The 25814-nt window shown below is 39.5% G+C and overlaps 1 protein-coding gene across 28 annotated transcripts in view; it reads right to left on the reverse strand.

The window, feature by feature from the left end:
- Window positions 1–10026: 10026 nt before the first annotated feature.
- The window catches only part of cadpsa (Ca2+-dependent activator protein for secretion a), a 192419-nt gene continuing 176631 nt past the window's right edge, over window positions 10027–25814 (reverse strand). For 19 of the 28 annotated variants that reach the window (XM_037532117.1, XM_017711840.2, XM_017711831.2 and 16 more), the window contains 2 exons: window positions 13621–13725; window positions 10027–11240 (listed from right to left, as the gene is read on the reverse strand). In XM_037532117.1, coding sequence (XP_037388014.1) covers window positions 11073–11240; window positions 13621–13725 — 273 coding nt within the window. In that variant the 3' untranslated portion in view covers window positions 10027–11072. The remainder of the gene's footprint in view (window positions 11241–13620; window positions 13726–25814) is intronic. The other 9 variants (XM_037532095.1, XM_037532106.1, XM_037532105.1 and 6 more) reach the window with 1 other exon arrangement.

A 25814-nucleotide genomic window follows, 5' to 3' on the forward strand; every position in this document is an offset into this window, starting at 1 on the left:
CATGAAAACCCATTCCATGAAGCTCTCTACGCTGTTCTTGAGCTAATCTGATGTGCACATGAAGTTCAGAGGTCTGTAGTGATTGACTCTGCAGGAAGTTGGCGACCTCTGCGCACTATGCGCCTCAGCATCTGCTGATCCCGCTCTGTCATTTTACGTGGCCTACCACTTCGTGGCTGAGTTGCTGTCGTTCCCAATTGCTTCCACTTTGTTATAATACGACTGATAGTTGTCTGTGGAATATTTAGTAGTGAGGAGATTTCTTGACTGGACTTGTTGCACAAGTGGCATCCTATCACTGTACCATGCTGTAATTCACTGAGCTGCTGAGAGCGACCCATTCTTTCACAAATCTCTGTAGAGGCAGTCTGTATGCCTGTATGCAGTCTGTACTTGGTTTTATACACCTGTGGCCATGTAAATGATTAAAACACCCGAATTAACTGATTTGGATGGGTGAGTTAATACTTTTGTCAATATAGTGTATATTTAAGTAGCCATTTCAGAGAATATCATAGTAAATGCATCAATGGAGTAAATGTATTTGTTATGTTTATACACAAAAGAAAACATAGAGTGTGCTTACATCTGTGTGTGCTACTGTTCACACAATTTGGAACATTGTGCAAAGAAGCAAAATAGTGCTGTGCAAAAGTCATAGACCACCTTTCATGAATAGACAAGTGATTAATTTTTCAGGACATATTTGAGGGGATTTAAAAGCCGTGCAAGTCTGGGTACACTACCAAAACTCCCACCATCAGACAAACTACTAAAAGCTTTTGTTCTTGAGAAAATCAAGCTTCACTCTTGTTTCAGATCTAAAAAAAGTTCACAGGTGTTTCTGTCCATCCTTCCACTGTGAGATGACAATGCTATTTCTCTGTTCACATAGCACGTGAAAGTGGCCCAGGTCTGGTTCTTTTCTCTGTATGTGACACAGATGTGTCAACATGACTCAGTCTGAACAGCCAGATTAGACATGAAACTTTTACATCAACCCAACTTGATGTTCATCATAATTTTGCGCTGCAGAGATCTCATAAACATTTAAACTGATGTCTCTGTACCAAAAAATTTGTGTTTGAAGAGATTTAGAAAGAAATGGCTGAACGCAGCCGTAGGAGAGTGAGGCTGTAGCGGCAAAGAACAGCTAAAAGTCTGAAAGCAAAGTTTAAAGAATCCAGAGGACACAAATTTTATAAAGTGATCCTATGCTTTTTATTGCAGACTTGAACACATTGTGGGTGATGAGCCCAGCTGTCAGTCAATGAAGCTTCATGTTAACTCCTGTGGTGCTGTCCAAAATGAAACTGGAAGCTCTGGGAGCGACTGGCATTTGTTGGAAGTCATGATTGTTTACCTCTGCATTAGTCACATGAAGCAAAATGAATCATTGTTCTTTTGAGTATGTGGGTCAGTTTAGGAGCGTGATATGTTCAGACTAATGTCGCATACAGGACACATTAAAAAGATATTATGAACAGCCAAACAAAAAAAATTTTGGATTTGGTGAGGAAATCAGATTTGGCTCAGTTTTACCTACTGTGCAAATTTAGCCCATGAGACTGAAAGGATGTGTAGCTGTCAAGAAGACCTCACTGAGAAAAAGAGAAAAAGAAAAAAGTTAGCAAATTACATAAAGCCGTTGTTGTTCATACGACAGTAGACTGTCCACCCTAGAGCTTAGACCTCATGTATTTCAATGTTTTTATTTGGTTCAATGGGTTTATTTGGTTCATGAAAGCAGAAGTGCAATCAAGTTCTAAGACTTTGAAAGTTGAGCGATATCCCTGCAGATTTCTTTGAGAAACTGTAAGCAAATCTATGCAAAGACTGGAACCTGTTGTAAAGGTGGGCACACTAAAAACACACTAGTTTGCTGTTTTTTAAATAACAATTTTGACTGTAAATTACATAAATGATTCTGTGTAAAAGGGCTCACTGGATGTTATTTTATAGAACAGTTGCAGTGAAAACGAGAAAATGGTTTAGGGGTACTGGTCAGACTAACAAGGCTGTGAATCTAATCTCACATTTAGCTAAAAGCGACTAAAGTGTTTCAAATAAACGCTGTTGTGGGTAAAGGACATCATAATTACCAATCTCAAGAAGGTGACAACAGCCTTTGTCATAATAGAGAGCAAGAAGAGAGGGCTCTGTGTATATGTGTGTAGAGCTGAGCACATGCCAAATCACGTTTGGCTGGGCAGGGAGCTGTTACAATGCGAACACACACACACATACACATGCATAGATTATGTCTGTCAGTGAATTGTTGAGCAGCATCCATGCTGCCAACCAGTAGTCCTTCTGCCTTCTCTTAATTATTCTTCAAAGAATGACAAGTCTGCCATCCGTCTTGCATGCCAAAAGAGGAAGAAGATCACAAGACCCAAGGGTGGCATGTGGCCGCAAGCGTGTCACTAGTGGATCATGTCTTTCTCCTAAGAGATGATCCATAAGATATTTCCAATAAAACCCATATTAAAGTGAAACACATATAGTTGTTGTTTTGTTTCGTTATAATCACCAATGTTGTGTTCTTCTCTGAGTTTGGAAGCTGTCCTTTGTTGATATTCTAAGTGAGAAAAGGTTAACATATTCTCTACAGGATCAAACTTAAATGCAGCTCCCTGCGAATGTTAGTGTACAATTTCTAAATATTTGCTGTGTCTATCATATTGGAAAAACATAAACCATACAGTGTGACATGTGCCATAACCTTGTTTTATTAAAATATTTGATTAATTTTAGCATAAAATTAGCAAATTAACAGTAACTCCATTAACCTGTGCAGAAGTGTGTTCTATATAGAGGATGTTTTCATTTATTTTTTACCTAGAAAATCAGTAAAACACGTCAGTAATATGGCCTGAGGGCCCAAAGTTTTGCATTTGATGGTATATATGGGAGTCAGGGGAGGGTCACAAACCTCAAACTACATTTTTGGGGGGTCGTGGCTCAAAAAGTTTGAGAAAGGTTTGCAGAAGTGTCTGCTTCTTTGTTTGTTTGTTTTTTATTTTTAGTTATATATTTACAAGCCATTAGGCATATGACAGGCCTAAGTTCAGGTGTACATTTTTACAAAATTTTAAGTTTGAATTACACAGCCCCCCCCCCATCAATGTATGTCTCTAAATCTTCAAATTAAATTTGCACAGCTGTTATTAGTTGCTTGTAAAATTGTAGGAAAATTTCTCTTCTGAAGCAGTTTTTCATCTGGGCTGCAAAAATGCAAAGAGTGAATTAAAGCACCGTGTAAAAGTCAGAGATCACACTTCATTCATTTAATTTTCAGTCAGAATGGCCATGCCGTACAAGATAATCATTTTCAGAATCAGAATCAGAATCCTTTATTGATCCCAGAGGGAAATTGCAGTTGTTACAGTTGCAACCATTTATTTAAAAGAATAAACACTTTAATAATTTAAAACAAAGATAAAGAGAAATTTGCAGTATGTACACAAGATTTGAGTTCTTATGAATATAGTAAAGTGGCAGTAAAAGTTAAAGTTTGCAGATTCAGAAAAAAGCAGAAAACAAGTATTTAACATAAAATTACAAAGAAGCATTCTTAGAAAAAAGAACAAAATATAATTTTTCCATTGTCAGTATTTAGTGTCTTTTGCCATGTTACAGCTTTTTTGGGAGACTTCCTTTCAGTTATTCAGAGGTCTAGATGTTGGTCTACTTTACATGATCCCAAACACATTCAGTGATGTTGAGGTTTGAGCTCAGGGGTGAACATTACATTGTTCTCAGAAAAGCAACAGCTTCTTTGTTGGATTTGCAAATTTTTCAGTTTCCCTTTTTTCAGTAAAAGTTTCTTGATAGCTACACAGACTCATAGTGTCTTCTCACATGGACAAACACTGGTGGATTTTTTCAGATCTGAAGCAACAGTGGAGCTTGATTTTCTTCTGTCTCACAAAGGTGACAGCTGTAAGTATTGTTTACCTGATAGTGACAGTTTTGGTGGTCTACAAGGTCTTGCAGCAGTCATATTTTCTTTGTTTTTTCATGTTTTTTTCAATATTTTAGGGAACTCCCATTTTGAAAACTCCTTTTTTTCATTTACTTATATTTAATCCCCTCAGAAATATGTCTTCAGAATAAATAACTTGTCCTTAATGGCTATTTTGACCAGAAATTACATGAATAAAGGGTTGTCTCTGATTTTTACATAGTATTGTAGTTTGCACATATTTTATATGTACTGTGGAGTGATGTAGAGAACTCTGGTAGTTAGAGTGTACATTCTGGTGCCTTAGCCGGTCACTTTCCTTGATTGTTGTGGTCAGCAAAAAAGAGATAGAGAACTTTTCAGAGTGTGTGGTGATAAACAGGGAATGCTACATTGTCAGACTGCTCCTGCTCACTGCAAAACTGGCTGCTTTAATGGATCTGTGAGTGAGTCCTTTTGTCAGCCAGGACTTTTGTCCCGAAGCCTGCCTGCATTCTCTGAGCCTGTCACAGTCTGTGTATCTCACCTCCACTCCCCACCACTCTCTCAACACACACTGCCTGTCTGTTCAGTTCTCTTCAGCATCCACACGCACACACACATCTATACAAGTTGGCATTCAGTCACTTAATTCTTAGCTCATGCTTTTTTCTATTCGTGTGTAGAGTGTCTTGCAGCCCTCACGATGCATTCTGTCAGCTGCCTGCTCTCTTTGCCAGCTCTTTTCTGCTTTTAAACTGTCTTTTAGCCCACCTTTCTTCCCTCCTCTCCTTTTTCTTTTCGTTCCTTCCTTTCAATTAGTGAGGATTCCTGCCACTTTGGCTCCAGCTCTTTTTTCATCTCTCTCTATTTTTCTGACCCTCACCCGAGCGCTGAAGGTTCTCCATAATGTTAGTTCTGAATGGTGGAGGCTTTCCGAAAGCGAGGGGGGGCTCCGAAGCACCTTTGATGCTAGGAGCGAAAGGGTCTGAATGAGGTTTTCTTTCTCCCAGGACAATGGTAAGGAGGGCTGACAGGAGGGAGAGGTTAGAGTAACCTGCACGTCCCTGCGTCCCCTCTGCCGGCCTTGCGTCCTCAGCCGCTCATCTGTCCACCAAATTAGATTTGAACCACAAAATGGACAAGGGGACGTCCCCTCTGGTCCTGCAGGGCCCTTGTTTGCCTTTCGAGATGCGGTTTACTGCAGAACACAGCCAGGGCTGCATGAGCAAGTCTGTGTATTAGCATATTCACTGGAGGTCAGACAAACAGGTGCATTTAAAATGAGGGACCTACTTGATTTGCATGATGCTGCAGAGCACATGAGGTGAATGCGCTTAAGGGCTCGATTATCCACTTTAAGGAGAACTGAAGCATATTTGTTTGTTTGTCTTTGTGTCTTGGGTTATCAGAAAATTCTTGTCAAACAGGCCAATACATATTACTAGAAAAGCAGATTGTTGTTCCTCGTTATTCATTTGTTAATTAGATTATTTCTCAGTGTCAGCATGGCATTTAATATTAAACTGGACTCTCAGACACTTCTTGGCTTTTGTCACAACTTGTAATCTTTGTCACTTAATTTGCTGATAAGGGCTTGGTGTGCATTGTTCAGCCCTTTAGCTTATTACCATGGGTAAAGTAGGCTGTTGCGGTAAACTGACTAGTGTGCAGTGTACATTTGAGGATTGGCAAATGGCAAATTGAAACAAAGCTGATTTGAGATTTGACAAAACCAGTAAATCAACACAGTTAGCAGTACTGAATTTGCATTGATCTTGCTTATGTTGAACATTGATCCACTGTTGATTCAAGAGCACTTCGTGATGGTCAAATAATCGTTGATTTAATTGCTCAGTACTAGAGCTGGGCGATATTGCTAAAAATATTTTCACGATGAATAAAATTCATATTGTTCGATATCGATACATATCGCAATAAATGTCGTCTTTAATTCTTTTAGGTTTTAAAGTTGAGTTTTGCTCCTGAGAGGTTATTTGCTGTTTTAATCTATGCTTTACGTTCAGAGCATGGCAAACACTCGCCAAATAGTGGAACACTTCACAAATCTGTCATGGGACAGTAGGAGAAAGTGTCTGGTGAGTTGTTTTTATCAGCTGAAAAAACAACGTCAATTAGTACGAACAGCAAACATTAGCTGGCTCGGTACATCAGTGATGGCCTTACTGCCATCACTGGATTTCTCTCTAGTAATTTGAGAGGTTAACCGCAATACATCGAACACCAGACAAACCTTTTAAATATGTTTGAACTGAAAGTGGTGCTTTTATGGTATTTACAGTACCATCAGTTCGCCGTGTTGTGCGAGTGACAGAGTGACAGACAGAGTGACTCTGCTTCAAGTAAGCCAGCTGCAAAAACATCTTGCATGAACCAAATTCTTTCTGTCACTTTTGTTGCTTGGAAATGCACTAATACTTAAATATGACTGTCTGAGCGCTGTACCAGCACTTTAGTTGCGTGGAGCAGACATGATTTAACACTGCTAAAGTTTGTTAGGATTCACTGTAGGTCAGTACAGTTACGCCACTTATCTCATCACTTGGTCACAAGAGAACAGATTGCCGGTCGCTCCACTCACACAGGGAATGTATAACTCCATGTTTCAGATGTTGCTAAAGTATATTTGGCGACTCATTTCACTCATTGCCGCTCCCTCGCTAATCATGTTGAAAAACATGGAGTGCGCCCTCTCCTGGCAACAGCAGAGTAGTGTCACTTTCCTTGCAGTAGAAAATGCCACCAGGGCTTTCGCTAGAATGTGAAAGTGTGAGAATGGTTTATTACATAGAACATTTATGGAACGTTTATTATTGTTCTATCGAGGAAATTCTATCGCAATAATTATCATTAGCAGACACTGTAACTTTCTTACAGTAGTAGGAAAATACAGCATTTACCTGAAGACTTTCCTGAGAACTTTTATTCCCACATGGCAGTGCTGCCTGTATAGGGATTTAACCTCCAGTCTTCTGTATGCAGGGTTATAGACTCTTTTCACACTTCTGTTTTCAATTCAGCAGCAGTCGTATAAATCTACTGAAGGTTAACTAATTAAGATAATTAGCTAACCAGTTTTATTTTATTTGCTCCACTCTGTCACAGATTCCTTCATTTATTCCCTGACATCTTTTTACTTTCTTTAAATCTGTACTGCTCGCCCATCCAGTGCTGAAGAAACAGGCATCAATAGCCTGCTGTTAATGTAAGCTTTCCCCACTCTGAAAATTAACAATGTTTTACCAAACAAACAGTGTCTTTCAAAAAAAAAAAGAGAAATAGCTGATGTAAAAATGTGTGTGTCCTTTTGCTTTTAAGAAGGTTAGGTTGTCTTAAGAGTTTAATAACAAACAAGATGCTATTGCAATTTTTTAAAAATGTATTCAACTGGGTCTCATTGCTGGATCAGCATCAGCTTTTTCATTTTGAAACGTGTCCCTTATATCAATGTTGATTGAACGTTACCTTTTCATAATTAAAAATCACTCAAAAAAATCAACATTGAGTCAATGCCATTACCATAAATCAATGGTTTTGAACATATTTCACTGTTGGATCAGTGACAACTTGTTATCTGGATTGTGTTCAGGTGATTTTACTGAGTCTAATAGTGCTCTGGGTAAATTCTGCTCCAGAAGGAGCCTGAATGGGCAGTGAAGGGAAAGTGGCCAGTGAAGCTTTTCTGTGGAGTTAAGCTGATAGAGGACAGTTAATATGTGCCTTAGAATAAACACGTTCTCTTTGCCACACTGTTTATCTCCCAGAGCACATTTGATTAAAGAGGGAAGCAGATCATCTGATTATCATCTTTATCCATCTCTCTCTCCCTCTCTCCCACTCTATCTCCCCCCAAGGCACTGCTGTCAAGGCCAGAACACAATGTGCGATTGCTTTAAACAGTAAGCTATTCATTTCATGGAAAAGATGAAAAAAATTAATCAGTCCTGTTGTATTCCCCTTCTTAATGCGGAGATAAGAAGGTTGCCGGTAGGCATTAAAAAACACCAAAGTCTAAGAGGCTTTGAGCTGCCCTTATTGAAGGGATCTGACTTTTACCTGTTTATACAGAAAGCAGTGACACTGATGCCTTCTATGCACACAACAGCCATGCCCCCCCAACCATGTTGTTCAGTAAACATTCATCTAGGTGAGAGTCACATGTCGTTTTTGTCACCTCACGTTGATATCTGTCAGACCACTGCGGGTGCCGATCCACTCCGCTGGCCTTGAAATGAAGTGTTTAAGTCGAACACAACATGGGCACACAAACGTGATCTTATGCTACGTTTTCCGTGTATTTGTTTCCACCAGTTTCTGCTTTTCATTTACCCAACACATCCGCTCAGAGGCCACATGCTGCGTTTGATGTCAGGGCTCGCTAGCATCCTCGCCTCTGGACCCCCCTCCTTCACGCATGCAAGTGCGAACCTGGGGCCAGTTCTTGCTGTGCCGGTCAATTGGAGAATCTTTTATTTGGAGACCGTTATCATTCCCATTTCCTAACCTGATTGGAGCTTAAAAGCCACAGCAGCTCGGATCGTGCCAGAATAAATCTCCTCGTCTATTAATCTGTCGCAGGGCACTCTCTCTCACAAAATTGCTGCACTGCGACGGGATTTATGAGGAAATTAAATGTATGATATCCGAGTCAGCCCTCATGGCACTCCGGCTCAGATAGAAGCAGCGATTTCTTTCAGTCTTCCTTGTTGATTGCACAGAAATCAGAATGAGAGCGGTGTCTCGGCAAAAGCTTACGCTCCTGCAATTAGGTCACAGTGGCAGGCCGGGGGAACACACTCCAACAATGGGCCTCTCTCATTAGTCTTTCTCTGCCCTGTGCCCTGCTGCTGAAGAACAGGCAAAATTGAGTCTGTGAGCTGAGGCTGTAAAGAGATGAAAAGTCTCTCTCTCCCTGTGCTGCACTGTTCACTGCTCCAGGGGTGTCAGATGGAGCACTTTGCCTTTATTATACTTCACAATATGAATCGCCTGGTGTCTAATACTGTGTAACTAAAGGAAGTTGTGTATGTAGTGCTGGAAGGAATTACTAAAGAAAATTGACTACAACGCACTACTGCGCCACATCCAGTACATGCATCAATAAAAGGTATCTGTGTGTAGCACTTGAGCCTCTGCGATAGAACTGTGAACGGCAGCCAGCACTTTTTATGGAGATAGCAAGGTTTCATGTTTTAAGCTTTCTGTGGGGCAGTTTTTATGGGTGTGCCAAAATGTTTAGGCAAAATACTTTTGGTTTGTACCGGTATTTTTCATTAAGCTGCCAAATTTTAAATCTTTTTCTTAGCATTTGTTCTTCTAGGAAGGATTTGTTTTGATCTCTATATGAAATAATTAAGATATCCTGTGTTCTTTCCATTTGGGGCGTTGGATGCTCTAATCCTCATCTTCAGGACAGGACTGATTTGTTTTTTGTTTTTTAATGGTTTAAGTAATTTTAATCTGTTTGAGGTGATCTGTTGCTGGAGTGGATGGGGTATGATCTTTGACCATTCTTTCAATCTTCTTGTGGTCTGTAATATAGCTACCGAGGCTGAGCTTTGACTTAATCCCACAGTGCTAATCTCAGACTTCCTTAGTTCCTTAAGAGAATGGTGGGGTTTTTTTTTGTTTTTTTGAGGGGGTTTGGAAGGGTGATATAGGGTGGAGGATGAGGAGAAGGCTGCAGTAATGAAAACTCAGCAGGTGTTGAGTAGGCATTTTTCAGTCTGTCGTTTTTTTTTTAAGTTTTAAAACTGAATTTTAAAACAGACAGCTCTGTTTTACCATTGTAATCCTTGGCAGTTGATTATTTTAAGGTTGAGCTTTTTGATCTCTGTATGTCTTACTGATTCCTTTTACTCTTGTTGTCCCATTTTGTTCATAGTTTAGAATTCTGAAAGTACTAGGCTTTGGCTGACGCTGTCTTGCAGAGTTTATGCTAAATATGACATTCTGAGTACTGAAGATATTTCTTTTTTGTACAGTTCTTGTTACTACAATTAATACAATTCATTAACTGTTAAAAACAGTTAAAGACATAACATTCTGTGTAAGAACAGTTTAGTTCAGTTACTGTAAGCCAATTTTATTTTTCCTTTTTTGTGGATGCACATAAGGCAGAAGCAAGATGAATCCATCAGTTAATTTTGACAAAATCAAGAGCTTTGGAATAAGAGTTTGGATAACAGGGACATGCTACCTCCTGCACAAAGGGCAATGCACAGCATCAGATATTTCACAAAGCAACAGTGGCCAAGAGCAAAACTGGCTTCCACTGTCCAGACAGAGACAGCTCATTTCTAGGAATGGCATAGAAAGGGCCGGAAATGACATAGACATAAACCTTGAAGGTTTTGTCCAAATAGGTTATGCAATTGCAGAATAGATAAAATATAACATATTTATAAATCGCAAATGACTTAAAAACATAAAAAATATTATTGACATTAGTCAAAGTATATCACAATGAAGCTACAGGAATATATTGCATTTCTTAAATCTCAACTTATTACCAACTTATTTTAAAAAAAGATGGCTGTTCCCTCATGGTGACAAAGATACTGTGACTGACTTGATTTGTTGTGGAAGTATACCACATAGAAACGCTACCTTTAACAACTGAAACGACTTAAATACAACATTGTCAATTCATTTGGCATACACTCAAAATCTCCCAAAAGAAACAAGTAATAAGTCTATGCACAATTATGTACCATTCATGTATTTACATTACACATAAGAAGCGCCGTACACGTTTGCATTAAACAGGGACACAACGCATTATTCCTAACCATCTCACGCCACATTGTTTACAAGTAGTACTCCATATTGCTTCGAAACATTCAGGGATGAATTTTGGACATTATTATTTGTAAAACACCAAATGCTTTTGAATAGATTTTTTTGTTACCATAATTCTTCTGACAAACATTAAAGATACTATACATTTTTTGTGTGTTTTTAGCATCTCGTCTTAATAATTGAAGTTGGTCCCTTTATCAGTTGTACGACTCAACAGTAAAAATATTAAGGAAGGTGAGCACGATGGACAGAGTACATGCATCATTTCAACAGGCTGCGATAAACTTGGCTGCCGATGTTATGTCTAGTTATCTTCCTCATCACTGTCCTTCATTGAGATCCCCAGCATTCCTCCATCTCTCACAGAAGCTGTAGCCTCCTCCAGCATCAGCCTGTTCTTCACCGTCTCGTACATTTTGCTGTTCAGAGTCGAGTCCAGAACGCCTTGCAGCCGGAAATCGCGATACTTTTTCTACAGATGTTGGTTTAGAAATAAGAAAGTTAAATAGTAACGTCATTTCACAGGGGATACATCAGATTCAGTGGTCAGTACACTGCCTCAACCTGAAATCAAAATGTTTCTTTTTTTTTACCTCAGTAGTTCACGTAAAAAACACAGAATTATTATAGCTTTTGCCCATCTCTAAAATGTCTTCTGGAAATTAATATTAACTAGTAATATCATGTATAAACACCCCCTCTCACCAACCCTACCTTGTGCTCAGCTGTCTCAGAGACAATTCCTGATGGTGTTTCACTCAAAATATACCATAGTACAGAAGGAAAATATTCTGATTCATGATGACTTAATACTTAACACCAGTCTACACAATAAGAAGATACAATCCTATACAAAAATCTCAAGTCCTGTTGTCATGTACAAAAGTCCTATAAATCATTGACCTCAAACCAGTCCGCAGGGACCTGCAGACAGTCCTCATTTTTCCTCCATCACTGTGTGGATGTTGAGATCCAGCAAAAGTGTGGACTGTCTGAAAGTCCCTAAGAATGAGTTTGAGAGCCACAGCTGCATTTAAACTTTAGTTCTAGATGCAGAACTGACCATTCAGTCATTGGAGATTCCACAACTTCCTTAGTTGTTGCTAAACTGTCATAAAAATATTTAATTGTCCATTATTAAAGGTTCATCTTTATCAGACACACACGCTGGAGAGAATAAGTCAATCTCCATTTAAATCTACTCTTGGCTGAAATTACACATAGTTATCGCAAGTAGGGATGTATCGATACTACTTTTTTCAGACTGAGTATGAGAATGTATTTTTTTTAGTACTTGCTGAGTCTGATAGCATACTGCGTAACCTACTTAGAACTTTGCTTGAGTAGCTCTGCAGTGGAAAAGTAAGGGATGAAAAAAAGCATCTGTACAGCTGCAAGTGAAGTACAAGTCATAGATCCTCCCCTCTCTTTTTCAAGAGCAGTCGCTGTAGCACAGTGACAGCAGAAATCTCATGTGAGGCTAATGCATCTGAACAGCTTATGTTTCGAGTTTTTGTCTTGTTGGGAGTATTTTGTTTGGCTGGTTGAGCTGCAGTTCATGTCCTATAAAGCTATATATACACTGTGCGATTGTAGAAATTTTGTTTTTTAGTGACTCAAATTGTACATTTGAACAGACCATTGTATGCAGAAATAGCCTATGATTTATACAAGAAACGCAACCTCTCCAGACAGCTTTGTCTACGAAAAGTTTCAAATAAAGCTGTTTCATTCAAAAGAACACTGTGCACCCAGTACTGAACTCAGAGAAGCGCTGCTAACACTGCACATGGAAGCTAAAGCCAGGCAGTGATGTACCCAGCAGGACAATATGGTCTCTCTGTAGTCTATGTCACCAAAGAAATATCACCATATTAATGTTTAAACCTTGCTGTTTTACTCAGTCTTTGATAGGAAATGTTGACTTTTTAGTTGGTTAGTCTCTCTTTAGTTGACTTATGCATCAACCCCTGTAGTGTAGAAGTGGTCATCATTGTTTGTATGTGTGTTTAAAATGGGCTAAAATCACACAGTGTATTCCTGTTGGAAATCTGCCCAGGCAGAAGTGACCGATGGCTTTTCAGTAACTCTTCTCTGTGTGAGCAGAGTCTCCTTCACTGTTGGTTCTTTAGTGCAGCAGTGTACACTCGTACACACTTACATCACAGATTGTATTGGAATGTTGGTATTAGTGAATTTTTATGAGTATGATTAAATCAGCACTATATCAGCCCAGATGCCTGATACCAACATCAGTATTGATGCATCCCTAAGAGAAAGTAACTAGTAGGACTCTACACCTGAAAATGTTTATGCCTAGGACTTATTTTAATTGTAGTCTAAATCCAATCTCAACTGTCTGCCATTGTGGAAGTCCTTCAGGTTTACTTAGCAGAGGAAGTAGAGCCTGATGGGTGGCTCTACACCACTCTGTTTGAGAAGGACAGAAATAAATGTGTGACGTCATACTTACATGGTCCTGCTCCTGCTGCCACCCGGAGATCACACTGAAAGATTTAGCAGCAGCAGAGGAAAAACTGAGCTTGGCTGATTCACCTCTGTGACCTCCTGATTTTACTTATCTCCCTTTATAGCTTTATCTGTGTTTAACTACATATATAATGGAATCAAGGTGGAAGATACGGGCACTATTCTGCAGTATTTAGCAGTGCTATAGCTACCACTGTTATACCTGATGTAAATCCCTTCTATCCATTAGTATTTAAAATAAATTTCTGCACTCTTTAGTAATTTAGTTTGACTCCATTCATTTAATTATTCGTTCAATCCATCCAAATTTATTTCTTTATGTGAGCGATTAGGCTTTAGAGTTGCACAAATATGTGCATTACCTTCACAATTCGGATGAGGATTTTCAGCTGGTAGAGGTGAAGCTGCAGGTCCATGCGGTCTGTTAGCCAAGTACCCAGGAGGTTCATCGTGCTAGTGTACCATTGCTGCAACACAAATGCAATGTTCTCCAGCGAGACAGACAAACACAGGCACACATAGCCACTCTAAACACAAGAAGAAGAGTTTATGTACAAACTCGTTTCCAAAAAAGTTGTGATGCTGTGCAAAATTTAAATAAAAATGTAATAACCCTGCATTTAATTAGAAATAGCACACAGACCATATATCAAATGTTAGCTAAGAAGTTTTATAGGTTTTTGAAAAATACATGCCCATTTTGAATTTGATGCCTGTTTAAAAAAAAAGTTGGGCCAGGGGGCAACTGAAGTCTGGTAAAGTGGTGTAATGCTAAAAAAAAATCTGGTGGTACATCTCATAACTAATTAGGTTAATTGGCAACAGTCATTAAAATGATTGGATATAAAACGAGCATCCCAGAGAAGCTCAGTCTTTCAGAAATAAAGATGGGAAGGGATTCACCATTTTGTGAAAGACTGTGCAACAATTAAAAAATAATGCAAATAGTACAACAATTCAAAAATAATGTTTTTTATCAACATAAAACAGCAAAGAAGATATCATATACAATACATAATGCCATTAAAAGATTCAAAGAATCCACATTGCCTGGGATAAGGCCCAAAACCAATAATTGCTGGCCGTGATATTTGGGCCCTTGGGCGGCACTGTATTAAAAACAGACATGATTCTGTAATGGAAATTTTTGCTAGGGAACACTTCCGAAAACCATTGTCTGAACACAGTTTGTCACTACATCCAAAAATGCAAGTAAAAAATCTACTATGCAAAGAAGAAACCATATATTTAACAGGATCCAAAACACTGCTACCCACTCTGGGCCTGAGCTCATTTAAGATGGACTGGGGCGAAGTGGAAAAGTGTCCTGAACGATGCTGAATGATATATATGGGTGTTGGAGCAACACGTCATTTTCAGGGAAGGCCTTGCTTATTTCAGCAAGACCAAATGCCAAACCACATTCAGCACGTATTACAGCAGCCCAGTGCTATAGTAAAAGAGTTCAGGTGCTAAACTGGCCTGCCTGCAGTCCAGACCTGTCACCCACTAAAAACATGTTGTGCTGTATGAACCGAAAAACACCACAAAGAAGACCCTTCAAAAAAACCCTGTATCAAGTAAGAATGGGAAAAGCAGTTGCAGTTGGTCTCCTCAGTTTCCAAATGCTTACACTGTTGTTAAAAGAAGAGGTAATGCACCACAGTGGTAAACATGCCCCTGTCCCAGCTTTTTTGAAACCTGTTGCTGGCATCAAATTCAGAATGAGCATATATTTTTCAAAATACAATAATATTTCAAGATTTGATATGTTCTCTTACTACTATTTTCAATCAAATATAGGGTTTAAATGATATACACATCATTAGATTCTGTTTTTATTGACATTTTTAACAGCATCCCAACTTTTTTCAAAATGGGTTTGTAGTACAAAACAAGGCAACAGGACATGGAACTTGCTTACTTCTGTGTGTAAATGTTTTTATATGTGCCATCCATTTTCACTTACGGTAATTCATTTTACAAAATGAACATTTGGCACAGGAGAAAATACCAAGTTGATTCACTGTGATTGAGGCCTAGTCAGCGCGAAAGCAAAACCTATAGTCATATACAAAGGTCCTATAGATCTGTTATTCTATAGATCCGAGAAGTAATATTATTATTATTATTTAATTATTATTATTATACCATATACCAATGTCTCATTTCCTGTATAATTCAGTCGTTGAGAGTTAAACAAATTAAGTCTGTGTTTTAATAGTAAATGGTGCATTTTAGAGGTAATTACATTATTCAAATTTCTTTACCATGGTGATGACATGTGGTAGTGATTGCAATGTCTACAACAGAGTTATAGCTGTTAGATTTGCTATCCAAAACATCCAGTGTTTATATCTACTTATAAGTATATCTACTTATTTTCTGAGTTTTGAGTTTGTGGTAAATCTGGCAAAAAAGGTTTTCTTTGAGGATTATATTGCTGTTCAACATCCTCTCTGCCATTGGTAATTAAAAAAAAAAAAAATTGTAATTACAAGTCTTGTTTTTATCACAACTGCAGTGAACAATTTAGTTCTCTAGAACAGACCATTTCACACCAAACCACACTGAATGACTTTGTTTACATCTTAATGACTGAACTATGCAGAAAATCAGTGGAATTACATATCATGCAGAAATTTTGAAGCATACTCAGATTCAAGAAAACAAGGCTTTTAAAGCTATTTTAGATTCACAGTTTTAAATGAGGATCCGTTATCAATGCTGCCTGTTCCAAATACATGCAAAAACACCCAAGCTAGCAGAAATCCTCTAGCAAAGCTTTTCACATAGAAGGGCTCTTTTCCTATAAGCATCATCTCATCAATCATCTGCTTTTCTGCTCTTGGTAATTGACTGGGTGAGGCACTACATGTGCTCAGTTTGCCATCAGCCCCTGTTAGCCTGGATCCATCATACTCCTTTCTCCAACTCCTGTCACACTGAAGGAGGAACAGTCATCTGCCCCGGCAGCCATGTTGTCTTTACCGCAGTCACTGCGAACTTAATGCACTAAGGGTCTTTAAGCAAATCTCTGTTTCCATCTCTCTCTGTGCCCACCCCTTTCCCACCCGCATGATATCATTGAAACTTACTGAACTCAAAGCAACTCTTGAACAGCCAGGCCAGTGCTCTTGGCTTTTGGGCTTCAGATGTTGGACCGTAGGGAGGATCTTGGCTGGAGTTTAATTGATTGGTTATGATTGAGTTGAGCTGATGATGATAGGAACTGACTGCATTGCAACGGTCAAAGCAAACTGAGTCGAAGAGTTTGGGAGGTTGTCTTTCACTTAATGTACATGATGCTTTATAAGAAATAAATGCATGTCAAAAATTGCTGTTTCTTTCATTTGTTGGCAAGTTGCTTCAGAACCAGTAGTGCAAGTTGCCACTGGGCAATAGGTTTTTTACAACCCAAGGATGTGGGTTGTCAAAAATAGACATATAATGTAATCAAACAGGTTTTCAAAAGGGAGAGAGAGGCATGCACACAATGTGAATTAAACTTCCGCTAGCTAGTTAGAACAAACAGCGGTAAAAGAGAAGAGTATATGTTTTAAGTATTGAAAAAGTTTGCTGTCAACGGGCAGTTTTGAAAGGGACCACCAATACAATAAAAAACATACAGTGTAAAACTAAAAAACTTTTCAGGGGATGAGAAAGACATTAGGATTTTACACTGTTTCCAGCAGTATCTTGTACTATTAGCAGTCAGATGACTTTAGGAAAATAACTTGGAGTACAACATCCTTGACATCTCTTCTTTGTCTTTGAAGTAACGACGTGTGGGATCATATAGAAGAGCCATACACTTAGCATTCTCTTTGATAAATAAGCTTGACAGACCCCTCTGACCAGTAGGTGGTAGGCTGATACTTGAGAGAAGAAGTGCTAGCATGTTTCCATGCAACTAGTACATAGCAAAACATATTCAGAATTTTAAAACGTTGTATTAGAGAAGCTCTTAAAGCTGTTTCAGGTCAATAGTTTTAAACTTAGGTCAGTTAACAAAACTTGTCTGGTCCAAATAATTGTTCAAGCATCCAATCTAACAATTCTATAGCTAAGCTTCTTGCAGACAAATACTTTTCTTATGAACATAATCTCATCATTCATCTATGTAATGAAACTACATTTTAAATTTAAATACAGCTAAATTTCTCAAAATCTGATTTGATTTATCATGCTTAACATACATTAATTTCTGTTTAATTAGAAGAACTGGATTCCATTCCATGGTGTATATTCCACAAACAGAGCTCTCTCTACTTTTTCTTTGCCTTGCGGGGCCAGACATGATCTGGAATGAAACTTTGGGCTAAATCAAACTGTAGGTGAAAATGGAGACGTATCTTAAAAGTGTGGGTTTAATTTGCATGCATTAACAGTGTTATGTCCATGGGCTCACAGTTATTGCCTGTTGGACAAAGGTAAGCATGGAAGAAAATGCCCCCCAAAAATAAAATTAAGCATGTACATCTCAAAAATGCACTACACTGGAAAAAATAATTATTGCCTCTTGCAAGGAAAAACAGTTCAATTAAACCAGTGTATTCTTTAGAAAATTTCACTGTAGCAGTGATAAGGCACATGCATAGATAGACCCCACAAAAAGTGTTTGTGCCCCTGCCCTATTTGCCCTCAGACTGTACACGTGCCCTTTTAGTCAGCATGTGTTATTGTGTATATGGCCATTCTCAAAGATTACACAAGTGTTATCACTCTTAAGCACCTCTTTTGATTTTTTTCACCTCAGTAACTTCAACCTGTCAAGTATGCATTCACAGCATTGGAGATCACAATGATAAAAGCCTAAAAATAAAAAATAAAAAAAAAGCCTAAAAACATCATTTCCCATAATGTTTTGATTGTGAACTACAACCAAATATGTTAGCAAGAAGGGTCTTGCTAGTGATACAAGGTTGGGTTACCAGTGGCTGCATGTGGCCTCTGCCATTCACAGTTCTCACTGAAAAAACTGAAGTCCTGAAACATTAACATTAGCAAATGGTAGCAGGTTTGTTGCATTTAGTTAATGAATCACTCAAGATCAAAGATTTCAGAAAATTTGGGTATGGGTGTTAGACCCTTGTTTGTGGCAGATTTTGCTGCAATCCAGCACCTAACAAGTTGCCCCCAGATGTATATTCTTGTTATGAGATCCTGTCTGGCCTTAATTTATCAGAATGTCCCAGTCAGAAATAAAAAGCAGCATTCTTGTAAATACTGTTATAGAGAGACATAGCTTGTAGTGATGAAAGGTTCTGAAGTGGTGATGGTGACATAAAGATGCTCAAGAGGAGTTGAGGGAATTTTGGTGGTACATTTGTGAGGCGAAGGGGGTCTGTAGTGTGCTCATCATGGTTTGTGTATATGTGTGTGAGTCAGGGTTTGGTGCTGATCTGGGAGTGCTGGTGCTGTGTGCCTGTGAAAGCTCGGGCAGCCGGTCCGTGATGGACCCCTGCGGAGAGGCCAGACCTGGAGCAACTTCACTCTTTCTCACACACTCTCTCTCTTTCATGAGATTGCTCTCCATTTCTCTCATGTACTTAACCCACCCCCATTTTCGACCTCCTGTTCTGTGTGTGTGTGTGTGTGTGTGTGTGTGTGTGTGTATATATATATATATATATATATATATATATATATATATAATTTTTTTTTTACCTTCTCCTTCTTACTGTTTGATTTACTGGCCACTAATGTACATAAAATACTGCTAAAGAATATAAAGAAAATATGGAAAAACATCTAAGCAAGCAATATAATTTCAGGAGCGGTGTCAGGTCTCCCGTTTTGAATGGGCATGACAAATCTGCAGTGAGCCAGACCTTAAATTATACTCCTGTGGACAAGATAATTGGGCTATAACAAACAAAGTTATAAGTCATAAGTTGATCTAAACATCATTCAAATACTGTAGAAGTAGGCTGGTTTGCTAATTGAGCAGAACACATAGAATTTGAAATTTATAAAATAAGCTTAACTCATTGCTTTGCATACAGGAGCAGTAATGATCAACATTACTCTAACATGTAGGCATGCTGTCATGAGCTGGTTGATGGTTGTGCCACGGTCAGAGTAAGATGTTTGTATTTACTGTTTATTTCATGCTATATGGTGTGTGTTCTGCTACTTCTGTGCTTGTAACAAACCTTTTAATCCTTAAATCCATATTACAGGCCTCCCCACTATGCTGAGATCAGTGCCGCTAATGCAGGACTTGATAAACTCATACTTCTTGTAGTTTAATTGCCTATATGTAACACTGAAAACTGTAGCTGAGAGTTTAAGTGTGTTGCTGCCTCACTGAGTGGTATCCTCAAAGGTACCTCTTTAATACTTCTAGTTAGGTAACACAACTACACCATGTTACATTACGGTTATTTATTTATTTTTCCATTGCATTGACTCACTGCACATTTCTTTAACTCTAGGCTTTTTATTTGTATTTTTTCCGTTTTAAAATGTTAAGAAATGGTCCTAATATGCCCCTTTCTACTGGGAAAGTGAATGTAATGTACTTTTAAATCGTATTTAAGGTACACAGTAGGATCTTAAGACCATTATTATTTACATTGTACCTTAAGGAACAAAAATGTCCCTTTGCAGTAGCTTAAGTCTGACAGTGTAAAAGGTAGATTGTTTTCAGAAAGAGAAAAATCAGTGGACATTGGAGCGAATGACTTGAAGGGCCTGCCTGGTCTGGCTTGTGAAATGAACAGTGCTGGTTGTGGCACTTTGTTCTGCTATGATGAGAGGAACAGAAGTCTCTCTCGGAGGGCATTATGTACCATGCCATTTTTTTTGGATATGAAGCAGCGGGATGCTGGCAGCGTCTGCCAGCCAAAACAAGAGTAGCGTGCCTCTGAATACGTAATGAAACAAACGGATATGGGGGAAAAATCTGTGATCATCTAACGAGTTCCATCTGATATTGGACTGTGATTTATAAGTGTGGGTGTGTGTGTGTGTGTGTGTGTGTGTGTGTTGGGCACGTGCAGTATCATTACTGAAACATGCACACACACACGAACATCTGCAGGCCCCCCACACCTCTAGGAGGGAGTGTTGAAAGGCTGAGCGACCTCCTGCCCCCTACAACACCACACACACACACACATTTTTCAAACAAGCCTGTATTCACACTCTCATCTTTGACATGTTACAGGAAGCCATGGCGCCTAGCAGGGGGCAACAAACAGAATTCAGCGCAAGGCTGCACACCCCTCTGCACTCGCCACACTCATCACACATAGACATAAGTGCACATACACGTATGCACAACTTTTACCATCCCTTCATGCACCTGAAGCCAGACAGGCTTCTGTCATAAAAACACCAAAGGGAGTTAAAGCTTGAAATATTGCCTGAACCCAACAGGACCTGACTGCTCATGTCAGCCAGGTTTGGATGTTATTTCTCAGGCCGGGTTGAAGTTTCACATTTGGCTTCCCGCAGCCCACTTCTTACTTTTAACAGATTTTGCACTGCATTTTCCTCTACTTTATTTTTTCTGCTTACTTTACTCTCTCCCCTGCTTCAATTGCCTTAATACATTTTGTATTGTATTTAGCACAAAGTCCACAAGGTCCATACTGTTGAGAAGATAGATCACTTGGGATGTTGTTTAAATGCACTGCTTGATAAAATAATTGTGGACTGCTGAATATATAATTATTAATTTTCGTGTTATTTATCAAGGATCTAATGACGGCTATTATTATCATTACACTAAAATTTATAAAATACGAGTTTTTATTCGGCACTTTGGGTGATGGTTCGGGCCGGTTTCAGGCATAATTTTGTTGGGCTCAGATTCAAAACTTGATGTGGTTAGGGCCGGGTCGGGTTCAAATGGAATTTTGTCAAGCTTGTGTCGGGTTTGGACACAAACTTTATGTGGTTTGGATCGAGTTTCACTCAGACAGGAAATTCTCTGGCTGTATTATGGTTTAGACCAAAATTTCAGTCCTGATTAAAGCTTTAGTGGGAGTTGCTAAGAGCTCAGCTCAGCTTTGTGCTTACAAAAAAAAAAAAAAGGTCCCTCTTACAAAGGCAGGAATGCTGTAGAGGGGGCGGGGACTTGGTGGGGGGTACAGGGGGATTACAAGCAACCTGTGACTCTGCCTCTTTCTGCCCTTGCTGGTGGTAATGTGTGCATTTGAATTGAGTTTGTGTGTGTGTGTGTGTGTGTGTGTGTGTGTGTGTGTGTGTGTGTGTGTGTGTGTGTACATGTGTATGTGTGTATATGTACATGTGTGAATGAATGTAGGAGTGAGTAAAAGTGGGAAAGAGTTAGAGTGTGTGAGCGTATGCATGCGTCTGACTGGTCCTGCACTCTGTGGCTGATGCTGCTTGAGAAGCTCTCCCGCTGGGACCCAGCTGTGTCTGCAATTAGCGGGAGGGATGGAATGATGATTGTTGCTAGTGCTGATGCTAATGCAAAATGACAGGCTGCTGGAGAGGATAAGAAAGACCGACGCCTGCTCTCCGAGTGCTGCAGTGTTTCCCTCTCTCCCTTTATCTACCTCTCATCTCTTCTTCTTCCCTTCTTTCCTCGCTCTCTCCTGTTGGTTTTTCCCATCGCACCTGCTTGCTCACTTTGTCTGTCCTCTGATAATATTTCTAAAATACCACCATTCATTTAATTTCTAGTCAAAACAAAAGGTTTTCCATTTTCAGAATATATTTATGAGAAGATTAGGTATAATCCACTTGCATAAGATGAAAAAGTCAAGTAAACAGAAAAGCATCTCATTCTGTAATGTGCTAATTTTGATGCATGCACAGTGTGAATAAACAGGAGTTGATAAAAATAATAAATGAAATAGAGAAAGTCAGACTCCTGACAAGGACTGTACAAGACTAGGTAGACCACTAAAACTGTCACCATCAGATTAACATTACTTACAGCTATCAGCTTTAAGAGAGAAAATTAAGCTCCATTCTTCAGATCTGGAAATATCTACAGGTGTTTCTGTTGTCCATTGCAAGAGAATTCAGCACTAGGAGTCTGAAAGGATGTGTAGCTGTCAAAAATCTGTTACTGAGAAAAAAATAGACTAAAATAAAAAAATTACAACTCAAAGAAAGTAGCTGTCATTTTTCCCAGTACAATGGGTTTGCCACACCAGAGCCCAGACCTCAACATCACTGAATGTGTTTGAAAATACTTGGATCATATGAATCAACCAGCATCTTAAACTGAACTTTGGAGGTGTGTATGTGTGTGTGTGTGTATATATACATATATATAGCTTTCAGATTTCTCTGAAAAACTGAAAGCAACCAAAGAAAGGAAGCTTTAATAAAAGCGAAAGGTGGACACACTGAATACTGAAAAAAAATATTTAGTCATTGAGACAGTTTTCTGTCTCTGTCTTTTACAAAATAATATAAAAACTCTATGAAACAGTCAGTAAGTAAGTAAGATGACCAGGGAACGAAGGCCCAGCCTCTCTGCCTCTCTCTTTCCTATGCCAGGGTGTCTGTCTCATTGTCTCTGCTTAAAAAGAGCCGTCTGTGAGCTCCAGCTCTGGACAGTGGGCTGCAGGGCTGTCGCCCTTTTCCCCGGCCGGGCGGCTGAATCGGGCCCCCCAGAGGGCGAGAGTAGGGAGGCCCAGAGCGCCAAAGACTCTTTAAAACTGACTACAAGACATTATGCTCTTAGGACAAAAGGACGGGCTAATCCTACCTGCTTGCTGTTCATGGCTGCTGTTGGCCTATTATTGTGTGCTTTCTGGCCCCTGAGAGGAGGTCCATTGATGACGGAACTCAATTACCATGGTAACTCACACCGAAGACCCCATGTCTCCTGTCTCTCTCTCCCAGCGCGGCAGGACGCACTGACCCAAAGGAAAAACTTTTCACAGGAAACACACGACCCTAAACATGTTCCTCTAATGTGCTATTGTGTTAGCACTCAAATCCAGCTCCCTCCTTACTCTTTCTTCTTTCTCCATCTCCATCTCTCTCGCTCTTTCTGCAGAAATACGTCCTCTGAATAGCGGGATTGAGTGAAAGTTTTAGGCTCAGCAAGCTGCAAGTGTCAAACTGCTTCTGATTGTATGGTCTGTACAAAGAGAAGCCCGCCAAAGATTTACATGCCTCGCTGAAGCCTTAAGTGCAACAACCCTTCAGTGTTTCTGCTCAGGCTACTGCTACATCTGTAAGAGGTGCTTAATCTTTTGTGCAAACAGTTAAATTCATAAATCAGTTTCGCTTTTTTAAATGATTTGAACAAGGATATAAAAATGTGGGGAATTCTTTTGAAATTTAGTTGCTGCAGTTTTCTGGTTTGTTGATCTAGAGCTTTGGAGACAAAACTCCTCTGCTATTGGACCGCCAACAGACTTCGATCTTATGCATGAGGGTCTGTTAACTAAATGGATAACAGTATGCAAACAGAGCTTTCTTCACCAAAACACACTCAGAGAGAGAGAACGAGCTTGTTGGGATGAACTAAACGGCGGGAATTATAGCTTGCATTCGTGTCATTGAGTAAACACACAATGAGCGAAAAGAGAAGTGAGGGATGGGGGGGAGAACAGAAAGAAAGAAGGAAAGAAAAAAATGAGTAAGGAACCCTGAGCAAAGTGAGCCATTCTGTTCACAAAGGAACGCTTAGAGGCGGATTGAGACGCAGCCGAATGAGGAGCACAACACTTCTGGAGCTTGGCCTGAATGGGCTGGGGGGGAGTGGTAAGGGTGGGAGGGGGCAAAATGGAATAAGCCAGCAAGCACTTGAGAATCCCGCAGAGCACCTGAATGGGCCGGGGGAGGATGGGGGATGGAGGGGGGGAGCCGAAGGTGAATGGCCTGCCTTTTGGGACCAATTTGTCTCTTTTCACCCCCGTCCCCCTGCCTCCGTGCTGACAGATGTACAAAGGCGGACCCGCGCTGAGCCTCTCGTATACGCGCACCCACTAGCAGCTGTCACTCCTGTCAGACGAGTTAATCAAACAAATACCACCATACCTCACTTTACATCATGGAGTGAGAGAGAGGGAGAAGGAGAGCCAAGTAGTTGGTTACATTTCCTGTTCATAAAACCATGGTGACAGTACAATAATGTAAGCTAATATATATATATATATATATATATATATATATATATATATATATATATATATATATATATATATTTTTTTTTTACAGCTTCTTGTATTTTTGTTCAATTTAAATTAGAGCCCACTACAGCATTAACCCACTTTTGTGGGTCAGCGGGGTTTACGCCCAACACGCTGAGTGCTCATCCAGAACAGTGAGGAGAAAAGAAAGAAATTCAGCTCCTGTAATTATTGAAAACCTAAGCAGCTTACAGCAGCAGCTCTGCCTCCGTACTGAAAGGAACCAAACCTTTTAATGTGTTTTGAACAGTAACTGTGGGAGTACCTGTTGGTTCTCTTTTAGTCTTTTTTTTTAAATAGATTTTCAGCCACTAGCTTTGTGATTACTTGTCTAAAGCTTCTTTATTCAATTGGTTTATTTCTCAAACTAAAGAGATTAAACTGGAGAGAAAAACAATAAGAGCGCATCAAGCCTCAGTTGTCAGATGATTATTATGACGCCATCACAAGTTGGAATAATAAATAAAATAACACACATTTTTATATGTTGTTCTCTAATTATTGATCAGTGTTTTGAAGTATATTTTTGAGAACAAAATACATAATTCTTAGAATTAATGTTTCTGAGATCCACTTCAGAACCTCACAGCTAGATAATAAGTTTTGAAATGTGAAGTATTTATGGAAAGACATTGTTAAGTAATTACATATAATGTATCTTTTGAAAACTTAAATAGTCAAATTGACCCTCATTTTTTCTTAACAAATACAAAAATAAGGAAAATACTATTAAACAGTACAGAAGATCGTAAGTGTCAGAATGCTGCCAGGCTAATGTGTCTGAGTTCATGACCTCTGGAATGAGTGGTCAGGCAGCCTACAGAGTGTTAACTTTGTATGCCAGCTAAAGTTGATTAAACTGTTCACTTGGGTCGGCGGGTTGTGACCGGGCCTGCAAAGTGGTAAAGTGTTCCAGACAGTGAAATGGTATGGCAGGTCTGTGGAGCACAACAGAAGCCAACAGCAGCAGAATCAGCTGAAGTGGCTCAGCCTCAATCCACGCACCACCCGGTCACCGTCCCTCTGCGGCCGTGGAGCAGCTAGTATCGCTGCCGCTAAATCAGCTTTAGCCGTCGTCATAAAGTGCAATCTCGCAGATCTGATAACTGCCAAGGTCAACGGAAATACTCTGAATCAATCAATGCCATGCAGCCGTAATCCCCCTGGAAGAAAGATTAAGGGTATAATTGACCCATGTAATCTGCCAGCATATCTGTGACCACCCGAGTCTCTCTGCTGGGCACAATGCCTACTAGACACACACACAAACATACACATACACACACAGACACGGAGCACTAAAGAGCTGAAGGAGGACAGCAGTATCAGTGCAGCACTGGATTTGGAGATGGCTTTTTTAATCAATGATCTCTGAGCTCGGCCCGAATCAAGCAGATGAGCCCTTGCGTTAAGCACAGCTG

Source organism: Pygocentrus nattereri, chromosome 21 (assembly GCF_015220715.1).
Source record: "Pygocentrus nattereri isolate fPygNat1 chromosome 21, fPygNat1.pri, whole genome shotgun sequence".
In the NCBI taxonomy this organism is placed as follows: domain Eukaryota; kingdom Metazoa; phylum Chordata; class Actinopteri; order Characiformes; family Serrasalmidae; genus Pygocentrus; species Pygocentrus nattereri.